The sequence below is a fragment of the Felis catus genome, chromosome A2 (assembly GCF_018350175.1).
Source record: "Felis catus isolate Fca126 chromosome A2, F.catus_Fca126_mat1.0, whole genome shotgun sequence".
NCBI lineage: Eukaryota > Metazoa > Chordata > Mammalia > Carnivora > Felidae > Felis > Felis catus.
The window spans coordinates 5,501,611-5,516,027 of NC_058369.1; the positions used below are offsets into that span (position 1 = coordinate 5,501,611).

Consider the following 14,417-nt stretch of genomic DNA (forward strand, 5'->3'; position numbering starts at 1 on the left):
ACAGTTCGGTGGCCTTAAGGCACATTCACAACGTCGGGCAACCATCCCTACTCTCTAATTCCAGGGCGTTTTCATCTTCCCAAATATGTACCGATCGAGCAGTCCACTCATCCCGGGCTGTGATGGTCAGGGAAGGTCCCCCAGAGATGAGGGAGAGAATTGTGAATGTGCCAGGGCGTCTAACCAATCCCCTGCTGAGGGGCGATGTGACTGTGCCCATCATGGCAACCACAGGCAGGGTCACAGCAGCAGGCTCCCCTGTCTGTGGCTCTTTGCACACGCACGTGAGCCTGTGCATGTAGGATCGTTCCTGAAAGGGGACCTGCCCCTGTTGCCGGAGATGCCGCATCCCTTGATAGGTGTTCGTACTTAATTTAACTTTGTTCTATTTTAGTTGCTACCCAGGCCAAGCGTGGTCACCAAGGCAGAAGGAACAGGTGCAAACAAATCAAACCGAAAGGACAAAAGCAACTCCCTGGTTCTCAGCATTACACCCCCCACACTCAGGGAGAACTACGCTTTGCAGCGCATCCTCTAGGTCACGGGCGTCTAGGTAGCCTCCCCTCTGGGAGAGGGCACCTCTAATTCCCCTGTGCCCCCTGCCCAGGGCCTTCCTCCGCATGCTGTTTCCTGAGAAGCTGGATGTAGACAAGAAGGGCCGCCCCAGCACCGCCGGCTCCAAGATCAAGGTGGGTCCCGGGGCAGGAGAGGAGGAGCTGGGCCCGGGGAGGGCTGGGGACAGTTCTCCACTCATCCCAGCCTCTGTCTCTCCTGCGTCCTGGGGCCTCTGCCCCTCTCGCTGGCACCCTCTGTCCAGCAGGGTCTTCTTCCAACTCTGGGGGTAGGGGGGGTTCTACCAGCTTCCTTGATGTCCCCCTGACTCCCTAAATCCAAACTGAACCGTCCATCATCTTAAAAATGTTTTGGCCTTTTGGCTGTGTGCCACTTGGATTGTGGGGGAAAATACGTAAAATGGACCATCTTAACCACTGCTAAGTGCGTATAGCTCAGGAACATCGAGCACACTCACACTGGGCCACCATGCCTACCTACCATCCGTCCCCAGGACTTTTTCATCTTCCCAAACTGAGACTCTGTCCCCATGGAGCACTGACTCCCCGCCCCCTGCCTCACCCCCGACGCCCACTATCTTTTCTGTCCTGTGGACGGGACTCCTCTAGGGACCTCCCGTGAGTGGAATCAGGCAGGACGTGTCCTTCTGTGTCTGGCTTACCTCACTCAGCGTAACGTCCTCCAGGTTCGTCCCTGTTGTAGCTGGGGTCAGAACAGCCTTCCTTTTTAAGGCTGAAGAATCTTCCAGTGTACGAACGGGCCACATTCTTCCTATCCACTCCTCCGTGGATGGACACTCGGTTGCTTTCACCTTTTACCTAGTGAATAGTGCTACGATCAACTGGGTGGCCCATCCTGAAAACATTTTAATGACCATGCCTTGGGCACTTAGTACTGGCAGCAAATGCGGGGACGCTTTCCGTGCATGGGACTAATCCCACCCAGGGGACGGGGGGACCAAGGCTCAGAGAAGCACCGTCACTGGCCCCGATCACACAGCAGAGGACTCTCATGCCGCTCCCTCCAGTCCCCCCACCTGGGACGATTTCCTTTCTAGTCTCCTCCAAGGGACTAAAATGCACAAGGCTGGCCTCTCAGGCACACACACGTGATTCCCTACTCCTGGAGGACCGGCTCCCCGAAGGACAGGCAGAAATGTTCTGTGCACATGTTCTGAGTGCTCAGCTAGCCACCCGCAAATGTTTGCTGAGCACTTGTGATATCCCAGATTGAGCGTTGAGTGCTGTGAACGTGAGAGCTCCTCGTCTGAGGTTGTCAACCCTGCACGGGGTGTGCTAATGGAGGTATGCACAGACCAGGGACACCTGACCCCGTGGTGCACTGGGAGCCAGCCCCCACTTAGTGCGTCTCTGCCTCTTGGGTCTGTATCCAGGCTGGGAGGAGAGAGGGTCCGAGGGTCCCATCACTCCACCGCCCCCACCTTCTCCTCCGCCTCAGAAACAAGCCAATGACCTGGTGGCCACGCTAAAAAGATGTACACCCCACTACATCCGCTGCATCAAGCCCAACGAGACCAAGAAGCCCCGCGACTGGGAGGAGAGCAGGTGACTACCAGCTGGACCCATCCACACTTCCTGTGCCCCCAGACGGACCCCTCCCTCCAGAACCCGCCCAGGGTCATGGGACGCATCCCAAGACTAACCAGGGCTGACCCCTAGGACCAGTGCAAACCTCATCAGGGCCCCGGGTTTATACCTACTACTGACCACGACCATCCAGACTGCAGGGATGACCCCAGACTGAGTGCAGGATGACCCAGGAACTAGCACAGTCCCCTCAGTCCCCAAACCCTAGGACGCACCCCTAGGATGAACTCTGGAACTGACCACAGAACTGTCACAGACCCCTCGCTCCCCAGAAGCTGGGTCCCCACCCCCACAGGACTGACTCCCAGGCTGACCCCTGGCACCGGCACTGAAGTCACCCCCCCACACACACTGCCCCCGGCACGAAGCCAGACCCACTGGGCCCCACGTCTGCTCCTTCCAGCCCTGCCCAGCAGCACCCACCCACTCCCAGGACCAGGAGTACCCCGCAGGGGACTCAAAGTGCCTTCCCCGTTAGGGTCAAGCACCAGGTGGAGTACCTGGGCCTGAAGGAGAACATCAGAGTACGCCGGGCTGGCTTTGCCTACCGTCGCCAATTCTCCAAGTTCCTGCAGAGGTGAGGTGCCCCCTGGCCCGAACTGCCACCCCGCAGAATATCCACCAGCGGGGACGTGGACTCCAAACCCTCCCACGTCCTCTGCCTCCAGGTACGCCATCCTGACCCCGGAGACGTGGCCACAGTGGCGTGGGGATGAACGTCAGGGGGTCCAGCACCTGCTTCGGGCAGTCAACATGGATCCAGACCAGTACCAGATGGGGAGCACCAAGGTCTTTGTCAAGAACCCTGAGTCGGTGAGTGTGAGAGGCAGACAGACTTCTCCGTCTGGAAAGCGGGGGGAGGAGAAGTCCCCCGTGCAGGACTGGGGTGAGGATTAGACAAAACGGGAAGTCTCCTGCCCAGTGTGCGGCACATAGCAGGTGCTCAGAAAAACCGGAATTAGCCGGACGGTCCCCTGGTGGCCAGGAGGCAGGTAGGGACACGCGTGGCCACCTGTGGTGACAAGCCCCTTGTGAGGGAGAAGAACTTTCTATCCTTCTTCTCTTTCTGCTTTCTTCCTTTTTAACTAAGTTCTATTTCTTTAACGTTTATTTATCTACTTTTGAGAGAGAGAGCGCGAGGGGGGAGGGGCAGAGGGAGAGGGAGAATCCCAAGCAGCCTCCGCACAGTCAGCCCAGAGCCCGATGCGGGGCTCGAACCCACGAACCGTGAGATCATGACCTGACCTGAAACCAAGAGTCGGACGCTTAACCGGCTGAGCCACCCAGGCGCCCCTTAACTAATTTCTTTCTGTACCTTCTCCTAGCCTGCTTTCTCTGTCCTCTTCCTTCATTGCTTCATGGACACATGGAGTCCCTGGGCTGGAGACTCGTGTCAAAGTGGTGGTTGGCTTATCCCAAGACCTGCCCCAGGCCCCGATCTGTCAAAGAAAACCCTCGTTCTGTATCCTCCAGTGCAGAAATAACCCCTCCAGCACCTTATCGGCCGCCCTCAGCCTTTTCTCAAAAGGTCGGGAGCACCACCTAGCGTACGGGGCCTCTGCCTTCAGGGGAGAAACAAAGTGACGACGACAAAGCTGTCTTGGGGACCTACCGGATAGCATTGCGACTCTAGTGAACAGCGCTGTATTATATACTGGCAGGTAGATCTTCAGGGTTCTCACCACAAAAGAAATGGTAACTATGTTATGCGTGGAGGTGCCAGCTGATCTACAGCGGTCACCATTCTGCAATATATACATGTATCCAGTCAACTCCTGTACGCCTGAAATTTACACAATGTCACGCGTCAGTTATACCTCAGCAAAGCTGGACAGGGGTAGTTGTTTTTTAAAAAGCAACGATGACAGGGCGCCCAGGTGGCTCAGTTAGGCATCTTGACGTCGGCTCGGGTCATGATCTCGCGGTTCGTGAGTTCGAGCCCCGCGTCGGGTGTAGAGATTACTTAAAGATATAAGTGTAAAGGGGCAGCTGGGTGGCTCAGCTGGTTAAGCATCAGAGTCTCGATTCTGGTGCAGGTCATGACCTCACTGTTCGTGCGATGGAGCCCCGCGTTGGGCTCTGCGCTGACAGTGCAGAGCCTGCTGGGGATTCTCTCTCTCTGTCTCACCCCCTTCCAAGTGTTTTCTCTCTCAAAACAAATAAATAAAAAAAAAAAAAAATGAAGTAAAATAAAATCTTTAAAAAAATAAAAAATTAAAAATAAATAAATAAATACATAGATAGATAGATAAAAACCTGGGTGGCCCAGTAGGTCGAGTGTCCGACTTCAGCTCAGGTCATGATCTCGCAGTCCGTGAACTTGAGCCCCGCATCGGGCTCTGTGCTGACAGTTCAGAGCCTGGAGCGTCCTTCGGATTCTGTGTCTCCCTCTCTCTCGGGCCCTACCGTCTGCACTCTGTTTCTCTCTCAAAAATAAGCAAACATTTAAAAAAAAATTTTTTTTAATAAATAAGGCAGTGCAAAGAATCCCCTAGGGTCTGCCTGGCCACCTGCTGCTATGTGAGGATTGGATGGCAAATCGGGAGTCGGCCTTCTGGATGTGTTGTGCTGGCTCACTACACTCCCACGCAGATCTTATGTTCCCCTGCCTGGACCAAGCTGGATTATTGGCATGCGGCACTTGATCTCAGTGTTCAAGTGTGTTCAAGCCCCACATTGGGCATAAAACTTACTTTAAAAAAAAGAAAGAAAACAAAAGAAAACAAAAGGAAAAGGAAAAGGAAAGAAAAAAGAAAAGAAAAGGAAAGGAAAGGAAAGGAAAGGAAAGGAAAGGAAAGGAAAGGAAAGGAAAGGAAAGGAAAGGAAAGGAAAGGAAAGGAAGAAGAAAATAGTCTGTTTCGGGAGGTCGGGTTCTCTGTCCCCCAAACTTGTCTGTACGGATCTCTAGAGCTTTCTCTATGGATGTGCTCTGCTCCAAGAAATGAGAACAGTCTGGAATTGCATCCAGAGTAGATCTTTTTACTGACAGAAACTAGCATCACAAACCAAAATTGCCCATGACTGGAACTAATCGGGAACAATTCAAATTGTAGCAGTTGAGAAAGAAAGGGAGGGAGGGTCAGAAAAAGAGGATGGGAGAGACAGAGGAAGAGAATCCATCCTGCTGGTTACAGGCAGTTTGCAAAATCTGACTCCGAAAGAAACATGTAAAAATTGACACTGGGAAAAAACAAACAAACAAACAAACAAAAACAGAGTCAACAAGGCTAGCACTGGCTAAGGCTAGCTAAGGTAAAATCAAATTCTGACAAAAATTATTTCCACGGCCGGAAACAATGAAATTCACACAGGGAAAAGTTTGGTGGAAAAATGTTGTAAGGAAAAACAAGACTGAAAATTTGCACAGGAAAAAACTGGATACAGTTTTGTAACTGTTTATAACTATGCTGTATCACAATTGATCAAAGAATTAAGTTACCCTAACGGAGGTGGGGACTCTGCCAGCCAGCCCACATTGGGATGATTCTGATTTGAATTTGGCTCCTTGTACACATGAACTCAAACTATCCTTGGCTGTTTCACACACCTGCTGGCCTTCCCTGCCCGTCACGCTGCGTGTGTTCCTTTCCTGTGGCTGCTGTAGTGAAGTACCACCGACTGGATGGCTTAACCCAACAGAAATTAATTTTCTCACGTTTCTGGAAGCTGGAAATCCAAAATCAATGTGTCCGCGGGGCCACGGTCCCTCTCAAGTCTGCAGGGAAGAGCCTTCCTTGACTCTAACTTCTGGTGGGTGCCGGCCATCCTTGCCATTCTTGATCACTCCAATCTCTACCTCTGTCATCACACGACCTTCTCCTCTGTGTCTGGGTCCAAATTTCCCTCTTCTTCTAAAGAAACCAAATCATACTGGGTTGAGGGAGGGCCCACCCCCATCCCCACCCCCACTCCCACCCCACTGTAGCATGACTTCATTTTAACTTGATTACGTCTGCAAAGACCCTCTTTCCAGGTAAGGTCACATTCACAGGTTCTGAGTGGACATGAATTTCGGGGAAACACTATTCAATCCAGCACACCAGGATAAGCTCAGACTGGGGTTCTGTCTCACCCACCTTAAGCACACCCTGATCTGCCCTCTACATATGAAGGAGACGAATTTCAAACTCTGTGGACAGGAAGATTCCTCTCCCAACAATGAACACAAATCCCCTTCCCTGAGCAGAAATAACGAGGTTGGAGGACACTGGTCTCATCTGCCCTAAACAGCTAAGGGAAGGAGGACTCCTGGCTGACTGGCCCACCCCCGCTTCTGTAAGGCTGGTCTCCCTTTATTCCTACCTGTCATCCCCTCAGCAAACTGCAAAATGCCCCTACTGCCCCCCAGACAGTAGTTGGACACGCTTTGTACACAGACCCACTGACCCACAGGATACCAGCCTGAGAAACAAAACGATACAGAAACGCCACTCGATTCCCTGCAGGATGTAAAGCTGCGGTTGTGGTGGGTTTTTTTTTTTTTTTTTTTTCTTCCTGGTGAAGATTCCCCACCTTCCATGAACATTTATAAACACCCACAGCTTTAAAAGTCCTCCAAGGTATGTTTTTTAAAGTGCATTTGAGCCAAGTATCTGCAGAATTATTTTAGTCCCGGCAGGGACCCCTGGGGTCTCATCAGCCGTCAACCATCTTGGTCAGCAAAGCAGGCAGCCAGGCTTTAAGCGGTGATGTGATGTCAGTGTATTTGACAAATCCCTCTGGGTGACTTGCTAATTATTTTTCTCAAGAATGCCTGATTTTATTTTCAATAGTTTCCATTTCAGTATTTCCCTGACTGACAACGCTGTCCCTTTTATTGCTAAATTTCTGTTTGAATGACAATGTTCCCGAGCTATCTGTCCTACTGCAATAGGTTGTCCTGTTCTCTGACCAGCACCCCCATTGTTCTTATTACTGTAGATTTATAACTTCATATCCAGTGAGTTCCTCTCCTTGATAAGTTCGCTGCTATTATTCTAAGTGAATAGACGTCCTTCACGGCATTTCAACTCTGACTCGCACTAAAATAGTTTATACCCTAAATCCCCTCTGGACAGAGACTCTTAAAAGTCAGAAGTCTGCTTTCTGCAAAAAGCTTCTTTTCCAGGGCTGGCATGTATGGCTGTGCAGGTTGTACACCGAACCACCAGATGGTCTCTGGGTACAGCACAGTCCTGTACATCAGGTTTTCATATTTACAGTATCGTGGTCTTCTAAGATGCACATTGGTTCACACTCCTACCATCTGTGAAACTGGGGTGCACCACACATGGGCGACATGCCATCCCCTTAATTAGCAGAGTCAGAAACTGTGATGTTATGCCATGTCTGGTGAGCCTGCACAGCTAGTCAGAGGCAGAGTTGGGATTTGAAGCCCACAAGACCAGCCCACGGTTACAATTTTGCACCGGGGCTTGTGCCCCATATCGGGAGGGAACCCTATGTCCGGTCATTTGGAGAAAGAAAAAAGTGTTTTGACCATAGCATCTGTGCACGTGTGCAGGTACCCATAAGCAAAAGCAAGTGGGTGGGGTGGAATCGGGAAAGACCCACCGCCCCTCTTTTGCCCAGCTCTTCCTTCTGGAGGAGATGCGAGAGCGGAAGTTCGATGGCTTTGCCCGCACCATCCAGAAGGCCTGGCGACGCCATGTGGCAGTCCGGAAGTACGAAGAGATGCGGGAGGAAGGTGAGAGCCTGCAGGTGGGAGGCTCAGGGAGGGGACAGACCGACTCGGAGGAGCCAGGCCACAACCTCTGCCCCCCACCCTGTATCTCCACAGCGTCCAACATCCTGCTGAACAAGAAGGAGCGGAGACGGAACAGCATCAACCGGAACTTCGTCGGGGACTACCTGGGGCTAGAGGAGCGGCCGGAGCTGCGTCAGTTCCTGGGCAAGAGGGAACGCGTGGACTTCGCTGACTCGGTCACCAAGTACGACCGCCGCTTCAAGGTGAGGCACTAGCAGGGGGACATGTCTGGGACCCTGGCCTCAGGCTGGCATCCCCACCAGAGGTACACCCTCACCCGGCCCAGATACACCCGTCCTGAGGTATACATCCACCCTGCCTAGACACACCTGTCCCATCACAGGTACACCTTCATCCGGCCCAGATACACCTGTCCACGGGTATACACTCAAGTAGTGTAGATGCACCTGTCTATTAACTATGCCCTCATACAGCCCAGACACACCTGCCCATCACATATAGCTGCACCTGGCCAGACACAGCTGTCCACAATTGCACCCTTACCTCACCCAGAAGCCCTGACCATAGGACCACCCTCACTTATCCCGGACACAACTATCCATTAAGTATACCCTCAGACAGTCTAGATGGATGGGTCAGTTAGCCATATCTTCATCTGGCCCAGATACACCTGTGCACAGGTGCACTCTCACCTGGCCTGGGCATCCACGTCCAGCAGGTACACCCTCACCTATCCTGTACCTGCTCAATGGCCCAGAAACCTCTCTCTAGCCAACATACCCTTACTTAGCCTCCTATTTCTTATGTAACGTAACCACTCCTATATCTTCACATGGAGGGAAGCCCTCAGCTGGCCTGTCCTTCACCACCCCCCTCCCCGAGGCTGATCCCCTAGAGCCAGGCGGCCCATGTCCAGGGCTCCAGCCACCAGCTCTGGTCCTGCATCCTCACAGCCCATCAAGAGGGACTTGATCCTGACGCCCAAGTGTGTGTATATGATCGGGCGGGAGAAGGTGAAGAAAGGACCAGAGAAGGGCCAGGTGCGTGAGATCCTGAAGAAGAAGGTGGAGATCCAGGCCCTTCGGGGAGTTTCCCTCAGGTGAGGCCAGGCCCTCGCCTGCCCCGCTCACCCTCATCTGCCCCTTGTCATCTTCAGGTGCCTTCACACTGGTCACCCCATCTGTCACTCCCACCGTGCTACCTACGCCTATACCTGTGACCCTCTAGGCCCTACCTGTCACCTGCCCCTGCCCCCACACTCACGATCCCTGTTTGCCAACAGCACCTGTCCCCTCACCTGCCGCTTCTCTCTGACCACCTTCCCCAGCTCCTTGCCATTCCCCGCCCCCCGCCTTTTCCCCGGCCTGCGTCACCCCTCACTTGCCTTCACCCGACCCTCCCCGTCGCATCTCACAGGTCAGTCCTGCCACCATCACTACCCCTCTCACCGGCCTTTCCTCCCACCCCGCCCCGCCCCCAGCACGCGGCAGGACGACTTTTTCATCCTCCAAGAAGACGCGGCCGACAGCTTCCTGGAGAGCGTCTTCAAGACCGAATTCATCAGCCTCCTGAGCAAGCGCTTCGAGGAGGCGGCGCGGAGGGCCCTGCCCCTCACCTTCAGCGACACGTACGCCCCCCCCCCTCCCCGCCCGCGTCCCCGGGCTGGGCTGAGCACGGCGCCCCCTCTCCCACCGCGCTTGGGGAGTGGGCCTCCCCGCAGCTGCCTCCTCTCCCCACAGACTACAGTTCCGAGTGAAGAAGGAGGGCTGGGGCGGAGGTGGCACCCGCAGTGTCACTTTCTCCCGTGGCTCCGGCGACGTGGCTGTGCTCAAGGCTAGCGGCCGGTCCCTCACGGTCGGCGTGGGTGACGGGCTGCCCAAAAGCTCCAGTGAGTCTGCGCAGAACTGGAGGGCGGAGCCAAAGAGGCGGGACCTGTGGGGGCGGGGCCAGCCAGGGGGACAAATCAAGGCCGTGGGGCCGGGTCGAGAGCAGGTGAGGGCCGTGGAGGGGTGAGTCTGGAGATATTTAATAGGGAGATCGCAGCCACGGAGAGGGCTGGGTCAGCGAGGTAACCAATGAGTGGGAGAGAAATGTGGAGGAGGCGGGGCCACGGAAGCGATTTCCCCCCCCACTATGGGCGGGACCAGAGAGCCAGGCCAATGAGAGGTGAGTCCTGGAGGGAGGAGCCAATTACTGGGCAGAGCCAGGGTTCCAGGGTAGGTGCTGGTGGGACAGCCAGTGAGTCTGAGGGGGCGGGGCCCGGGGCGGAGCCACAGGGTAGACTGGACTTGTGGGCGGGGCCAAGAGCCTGCTGCGGTCCGGCCACCGTTCAAATTCCCATGTCCGTTCCCCTTTCAGAGCCTACACGGAAGGGAATGGCCCAGGGAAGACCTCGAAGGGCAGCCCAGGCCCCCACCCGGGCAGCCCCTGGGCCTCCCAGAGGTGAGAAGACGTGTCTTCCCTTGTCTTTTGTGTGCTCCATGACTTAAGCCAGACCTGCTGTCAGCAGAGTGGGCCACTCTGTTCTCTGCCCAGAGCTCTCCATAGCTCCCCATCTTCCACAAAATACAGACTAAGCTTAGTTTGATATTCAAAACCCTTCAGAATCCAACCCTAGCTAACCACCGACCTCTTCTCTCCTCCCATCTTCGACTCCTGTCATGCAAGCTACATCTTATTTGGCCAATTTAACCAATTTGTTCTTATCTCCAAGCCTTTGCTAGGGCTCTTTGCTCCTCTGGTCTCCCAAATTCTCTCTCAGCTTGACCTCCTATTCATCCTCCAAGACCCACCCACAAAAGCCCTCCTACAGAACAGGATAGAGGAAATCTTAACCCCTGAAGGGCCTCCCTCTGGGCCAGCACTTACCATGCTGAGTCGAGCACGTGGCTGGCTGCCTTCTCCCTCAGATGAGGAACTTGGAGCCAAATCCTCCCCAAATCCTCCTACCATCACCCTGATAAATGCCCCCACTCTTGCTCCTGTCGCAGGCCTGGACCGCAATGGGGTGCCCCCCTTGGCCAGAAGAGGGGACCTGCCCCTAGAGATCCCAGCTGGAGGGGGCTTCCAGCAGCCTCCCCGGGGCCCTCCGTCATCAGCCCTGAGGGCCAGCAGACGCCCCCGGGCACGGCCCCCCTCGGAGCACAACACAGAATTCCTTAACGTGCCTGACCAGGGTGTGGCAGGGTAGGTGAGGAAAGAGGGCAGCCCCAGGGTGTGCACAGGGGGCAGGGGAGTGTCTGGACTCTGATGGGCGCTCCCTGTGCCCACAGCATGCAGAGGAAGCGCAGTGTGGGACAGCGACCTGTGCCGGGCGTGGGCCGACCCAAGCCCCAGCCTCGGACGCATGGCCCACGGTGCCGGGCCCTGTACCAGTACGTGGGCCAAGACGTGGACGAGCTGAGCTTCAACGTGAACGAGGTCATCGAGATCCTCATGGAAGGTGTGTGTGTGAAACCCCCCATTCCTGCTCTCCTGCAACCCCCCCCCCCCCATTGTCCTGAGGAGAACAGAAGCAACCAGACCCATCTGGAGATATTCTCTTCCGGGCCAGTGGCTGCATACGCCCGAAGGCCTTGGGTCTGGAGGTTCCCTCCTAAGCCACTCTGGGGACCTGGCCTCACAGCAGCACACCCAATCCCTGGGCCTCATTTTTCTCTCCTGTCAAGCACAGGGCTAATAGCAGAACCTACCTCAAGAGACCCCTCGTGAGTAAAACATGGGTCATGCCCAGATGACCCAGGCCACTTCCTACCTTAGTCCCCTGGGCTGCCCCCAGAGGGGCTTGAGACTCAACAGCACCCCCTGCGGGTAAATGGGGAGCCCCAATGGGGTTATTAACTGGTCCATCATGGGGAGTGTGGGGAGGCGCCTGTAGGAAGAGACGATGAGGGAAGAGCACAAGAGAACGGTCTAGAATGTGACAGAGTGTGAGGCAGTGGCAGGAAAACCATGTGTCCATCCCTCCCTCCCTTCCATCTGTGGTCAGCGTCTGCCTTCTGCCACGCCAGTGGAAATGAATAAGACAGGCGCAGAGCCAGCATGAAAGCTGTCTCCGGGGCAAGCGGGGTGCCGCCTCACACTCCCTTCGCACCCACAGATTCCTCCGGCTGGTGGAAAGGCCGGCTGCATGGCCAGGAGGGCCTCTTCCCAGGAAACTACGTGGAGAAGATCTGAGAGACGGCCCCGGATTCTGCCTCCTGCCTGACTGCCTGCCAGGCCCTGCCGGCAGGGGCCTCGTTTTCCTTGGCCGCATTGGCCAGAAGGTCCAGTCCTGTGGCGTCCAGCCCGGCCCAGGCTCTGGGTCACCATTGGGGCTGGGGTTCACCCCTGCAGTCACCGCAGGGCCCTGGCCTCCCCCAGGTCACACGCATTGCCTCCTGGGTCAAACAGGGCTAACATCAGAATCTACCTCCCAGCTGCCTTGTGCATATACGTGAGTTGTGTCCCGTGGGCCAAGTGCCAAGCACAGTTGGGGGCACACCTTGACAGGTGAGATCCGCCCCCCTCTTTCTCTCACCACTGAGGCAATAAACATTGGCCAGGTGAAAGCGTGGATTAATTTACTGAGCGTTCACAAGAACTACCATCTCACAACCCCATGAGGGAGGTGCCCCAAATATACCCCAATTGCAGGTGAAAAAAAATGGAGGCTGGGAGAAGTTTCATCATGTGCCCAAGATTCCACGGAGCCAAGCCTTGAACTCATGTATGCCCCCACCTGGCCTCTCCCAAAGCTGGAGTTTGCTCACTCACTGGCTCACCCACTGTTGGCCATGTGCATCCCTGCTTTCCCGCAGAAAATGGTCTGGTGGGTCCTGTCAGCTTTGAATCTGCAGCCCCCAGACCCATCTGGGACCTGCCTGGACCCTGAGGAGGGAGGCAGGTCCCACACAAGCCCTCACAATGCACCCTGGGCCACCCCCGGCCCCTGCCCCCCACCCCATGTCTGTGCCCTCTTAGCTCTCACTCACTTGGGGTCAGGACTGGTTCTGATATTCCATGGCCCTGGCTTTCTGCACTTACTGTTATGAATTTAGGGGATCAGCCTGGCTACTGGTCTCCCCAGATGTTTCCAAATCAGTGATGGAGTCTGAGCCTTTCAGAACTCTCTGCAGATACAGCTGGAAACTGCTGGGGGTCCTGCCATGGTCTGAGCGTAAGGATCCTGACTTTCCAGATGGACACCCACTCTGTGCTCAGCCCTCAAAGAGCAGCCAGTCCAGGAGAGACAGAGCCAGACTCCTGGTGTCAGGACTGGGCCAGAGAAGGGCCAGGGGCAGGGGGAGGGAATGCAGAGAAGGAGCGGGCGTTGCTGGAGGAGCCAAGAGATGGAAGAAAAGGGTTGGCGTGAGCAGATCTTGATGGCAAACACCACATACACCGATCTCCACTGTGACAGAAGTCCGGGCAGAGGACACCTACCCCTGGGAGATGAGGTATCAGTGAAAGACTGTCCGGCAGAACCTTCTGCAGGTCTGAACCCTCTCTCTTCTGTACCTATCATGGGAAGCTGAGCGGGCTGGAAACAAACAAACAAAAAAATCACAAGGTTGCAACTGGTCCTCACCAACTCTTTTATTAGCCAACAATTATACAAAAGCATTTAACCGGTCGCTTGAATGTCCCTGGTTTCCTCTATCTCTGGCATTTGCCCCTCCACTGCCCAACCACCACTGTGTAGCTCTCTATGACACTTAAATGCTAGGACAGGCTGGGGAGGAACTGCATAAGCCACCAACCTCATCAGCTGGGCATTTCCTGGAGAGGACTCGGGGCTTCCGCCTCCCTTCTCTGTCCCTGAACTCACCATGCAGGTTGCCTGCCCCCTTGATATTTTGGGGTACAGCCCTGGGGCCCCATTGCCATGACAGTCAGCCCATTTGCAGGAAGTAGCACATTCTGGGCCTCACATCTAGGTTACAGCATCTTCAGACTGCAAACCTCAGAATCACCTTGGCCCTGCCCACTCCACAGCCCCACATCCTGTTGACTTCTAGAATTTCTTAAGCCTGGCCCCTCCTCTCCCTTCCTTGGGTGGCCTGTCCTTCTGAGGCCTCACCCCACCCTTCCCCAGATTGCACCAACCCCCCTCCACACACAAAGACACCTCCACCCAGCACCAAATGATCTGTTTGGGATTTGTGTTAAGTTTATTTATTTTGAGAGAGGGAGAGAGAGAGACAGAGAGAGCAACCAAGGGAAGGGCAGAGAGAGAGAGAGAGAGAGAGAGAGAGAGAGAGAGAGAGAGAGAGAATCCCAAGCAGGCTCCATACCCAGTGTAGAGCCCGACACGGGTCTTGATCTCGCGAACCATGAGATCATGACCTGAGCCAAAATCAAAAGTTGGATGCTTAACCAACTGAGCCACCCAGGTGCCCCAAATTATCTGGTTTTTTTTTTTTTATGAGTTTTTAACTGTATTAATGACAAATAAAAAAAAAACATTTTTTTTTAAATTCAAACAGCACGTGTGAAAAGTCTGTCTCACCCTCACTTGAAAATCTGTTCCCCTCCCCAGTTTTTTAATG

At 54.7% G+C, this 14,417-nt stretch overlaps 1 protein-coding gene and 1 long non-coding RNA gene across 10 annotated transcripts in view; one reads left to right on the top strand and one right to left on the bottom strand.

The window, feature by feature from the left end:
* Positions 1–12,437, top strand: part of MYO1F (myosin IF) — a 33,075-nt gene extending 20,638 nt beyond the window's left edge. Inside the window, exons 16-28 of the mRNA XM_045044913.1 lie at positions 608–689; positions 2,032–2,138; positions 2,659–2,757; positions 2,849–2,993; positions 7,752–7,866; positions 7,960–8,129; positions 8,841–8,986; positions 9,368–9,514; positions 9,627–9,775; positions 10,246–10,329; positions 10,878–11,073; positions 11,160–11,329; positions 11,987–12,437. Coding sequence (XP_044900848.1) covers positions 608–689; positions 2,032–2,138; positions 2,659–2,757; positions 2,849–2,993; positions 7,752–7,866; positions 7,960–8,129; positions 8,841–8,986; positions 9,368–9,514; positions 9,627–9,775; positions 10,246–10,329; positions 10,878–11,073; positions 11,160–11,329; positions 11,987–12,063 — 1,687 coding nt within the window. The 3' untranslated portion in view covers positions 12,064–12,437. The remainder of the gene's footprint in view (positions 1–607; positions 690–2,031; positions 2,139–2,658; positions 2,758–2,848; positions 2,994–7,751; positions 7,867–7,959; positions 8,130–8,840; positions 8,987–9,367; positions 9,515–9,626; positions 9,776–10,245; positions 10,330–10,877; positions 11,074–11,159; positions 11,330–11,986) is intronic.
* The window catches only part of LOC102902512, a 63,990-nt gene extending 49,919 nt beyond the window's left edge, over positions 1–14,071 (bottom strand). For 5 of the 9 annotated variants that reach the window (XR_006589747.1, XR_006589739.1, XR_006589744.1 and 2 more), the window contains exons 1-3: positions 13,312–14,071; positions 5,836–6,031; positions 1,235–1,391 (exon numbers count right to left, since the gene is read on the bottom strand). This is a non-coding gene — a long non-coding RNA (uncharacterized LOC102902512). The remainder of the gene's footprint in view (positions 1–1,234; positions 1,392–5,835; positions 6,032–13,311) is intronic. The other 4 variants (XR_006589749.1, XR_006589746.1, XR_006589748.1 and 1 more) reach the window with 4 other exon arrangements.
* Positions 14,072–14,417: the final 346 nt, after the last annotated feature.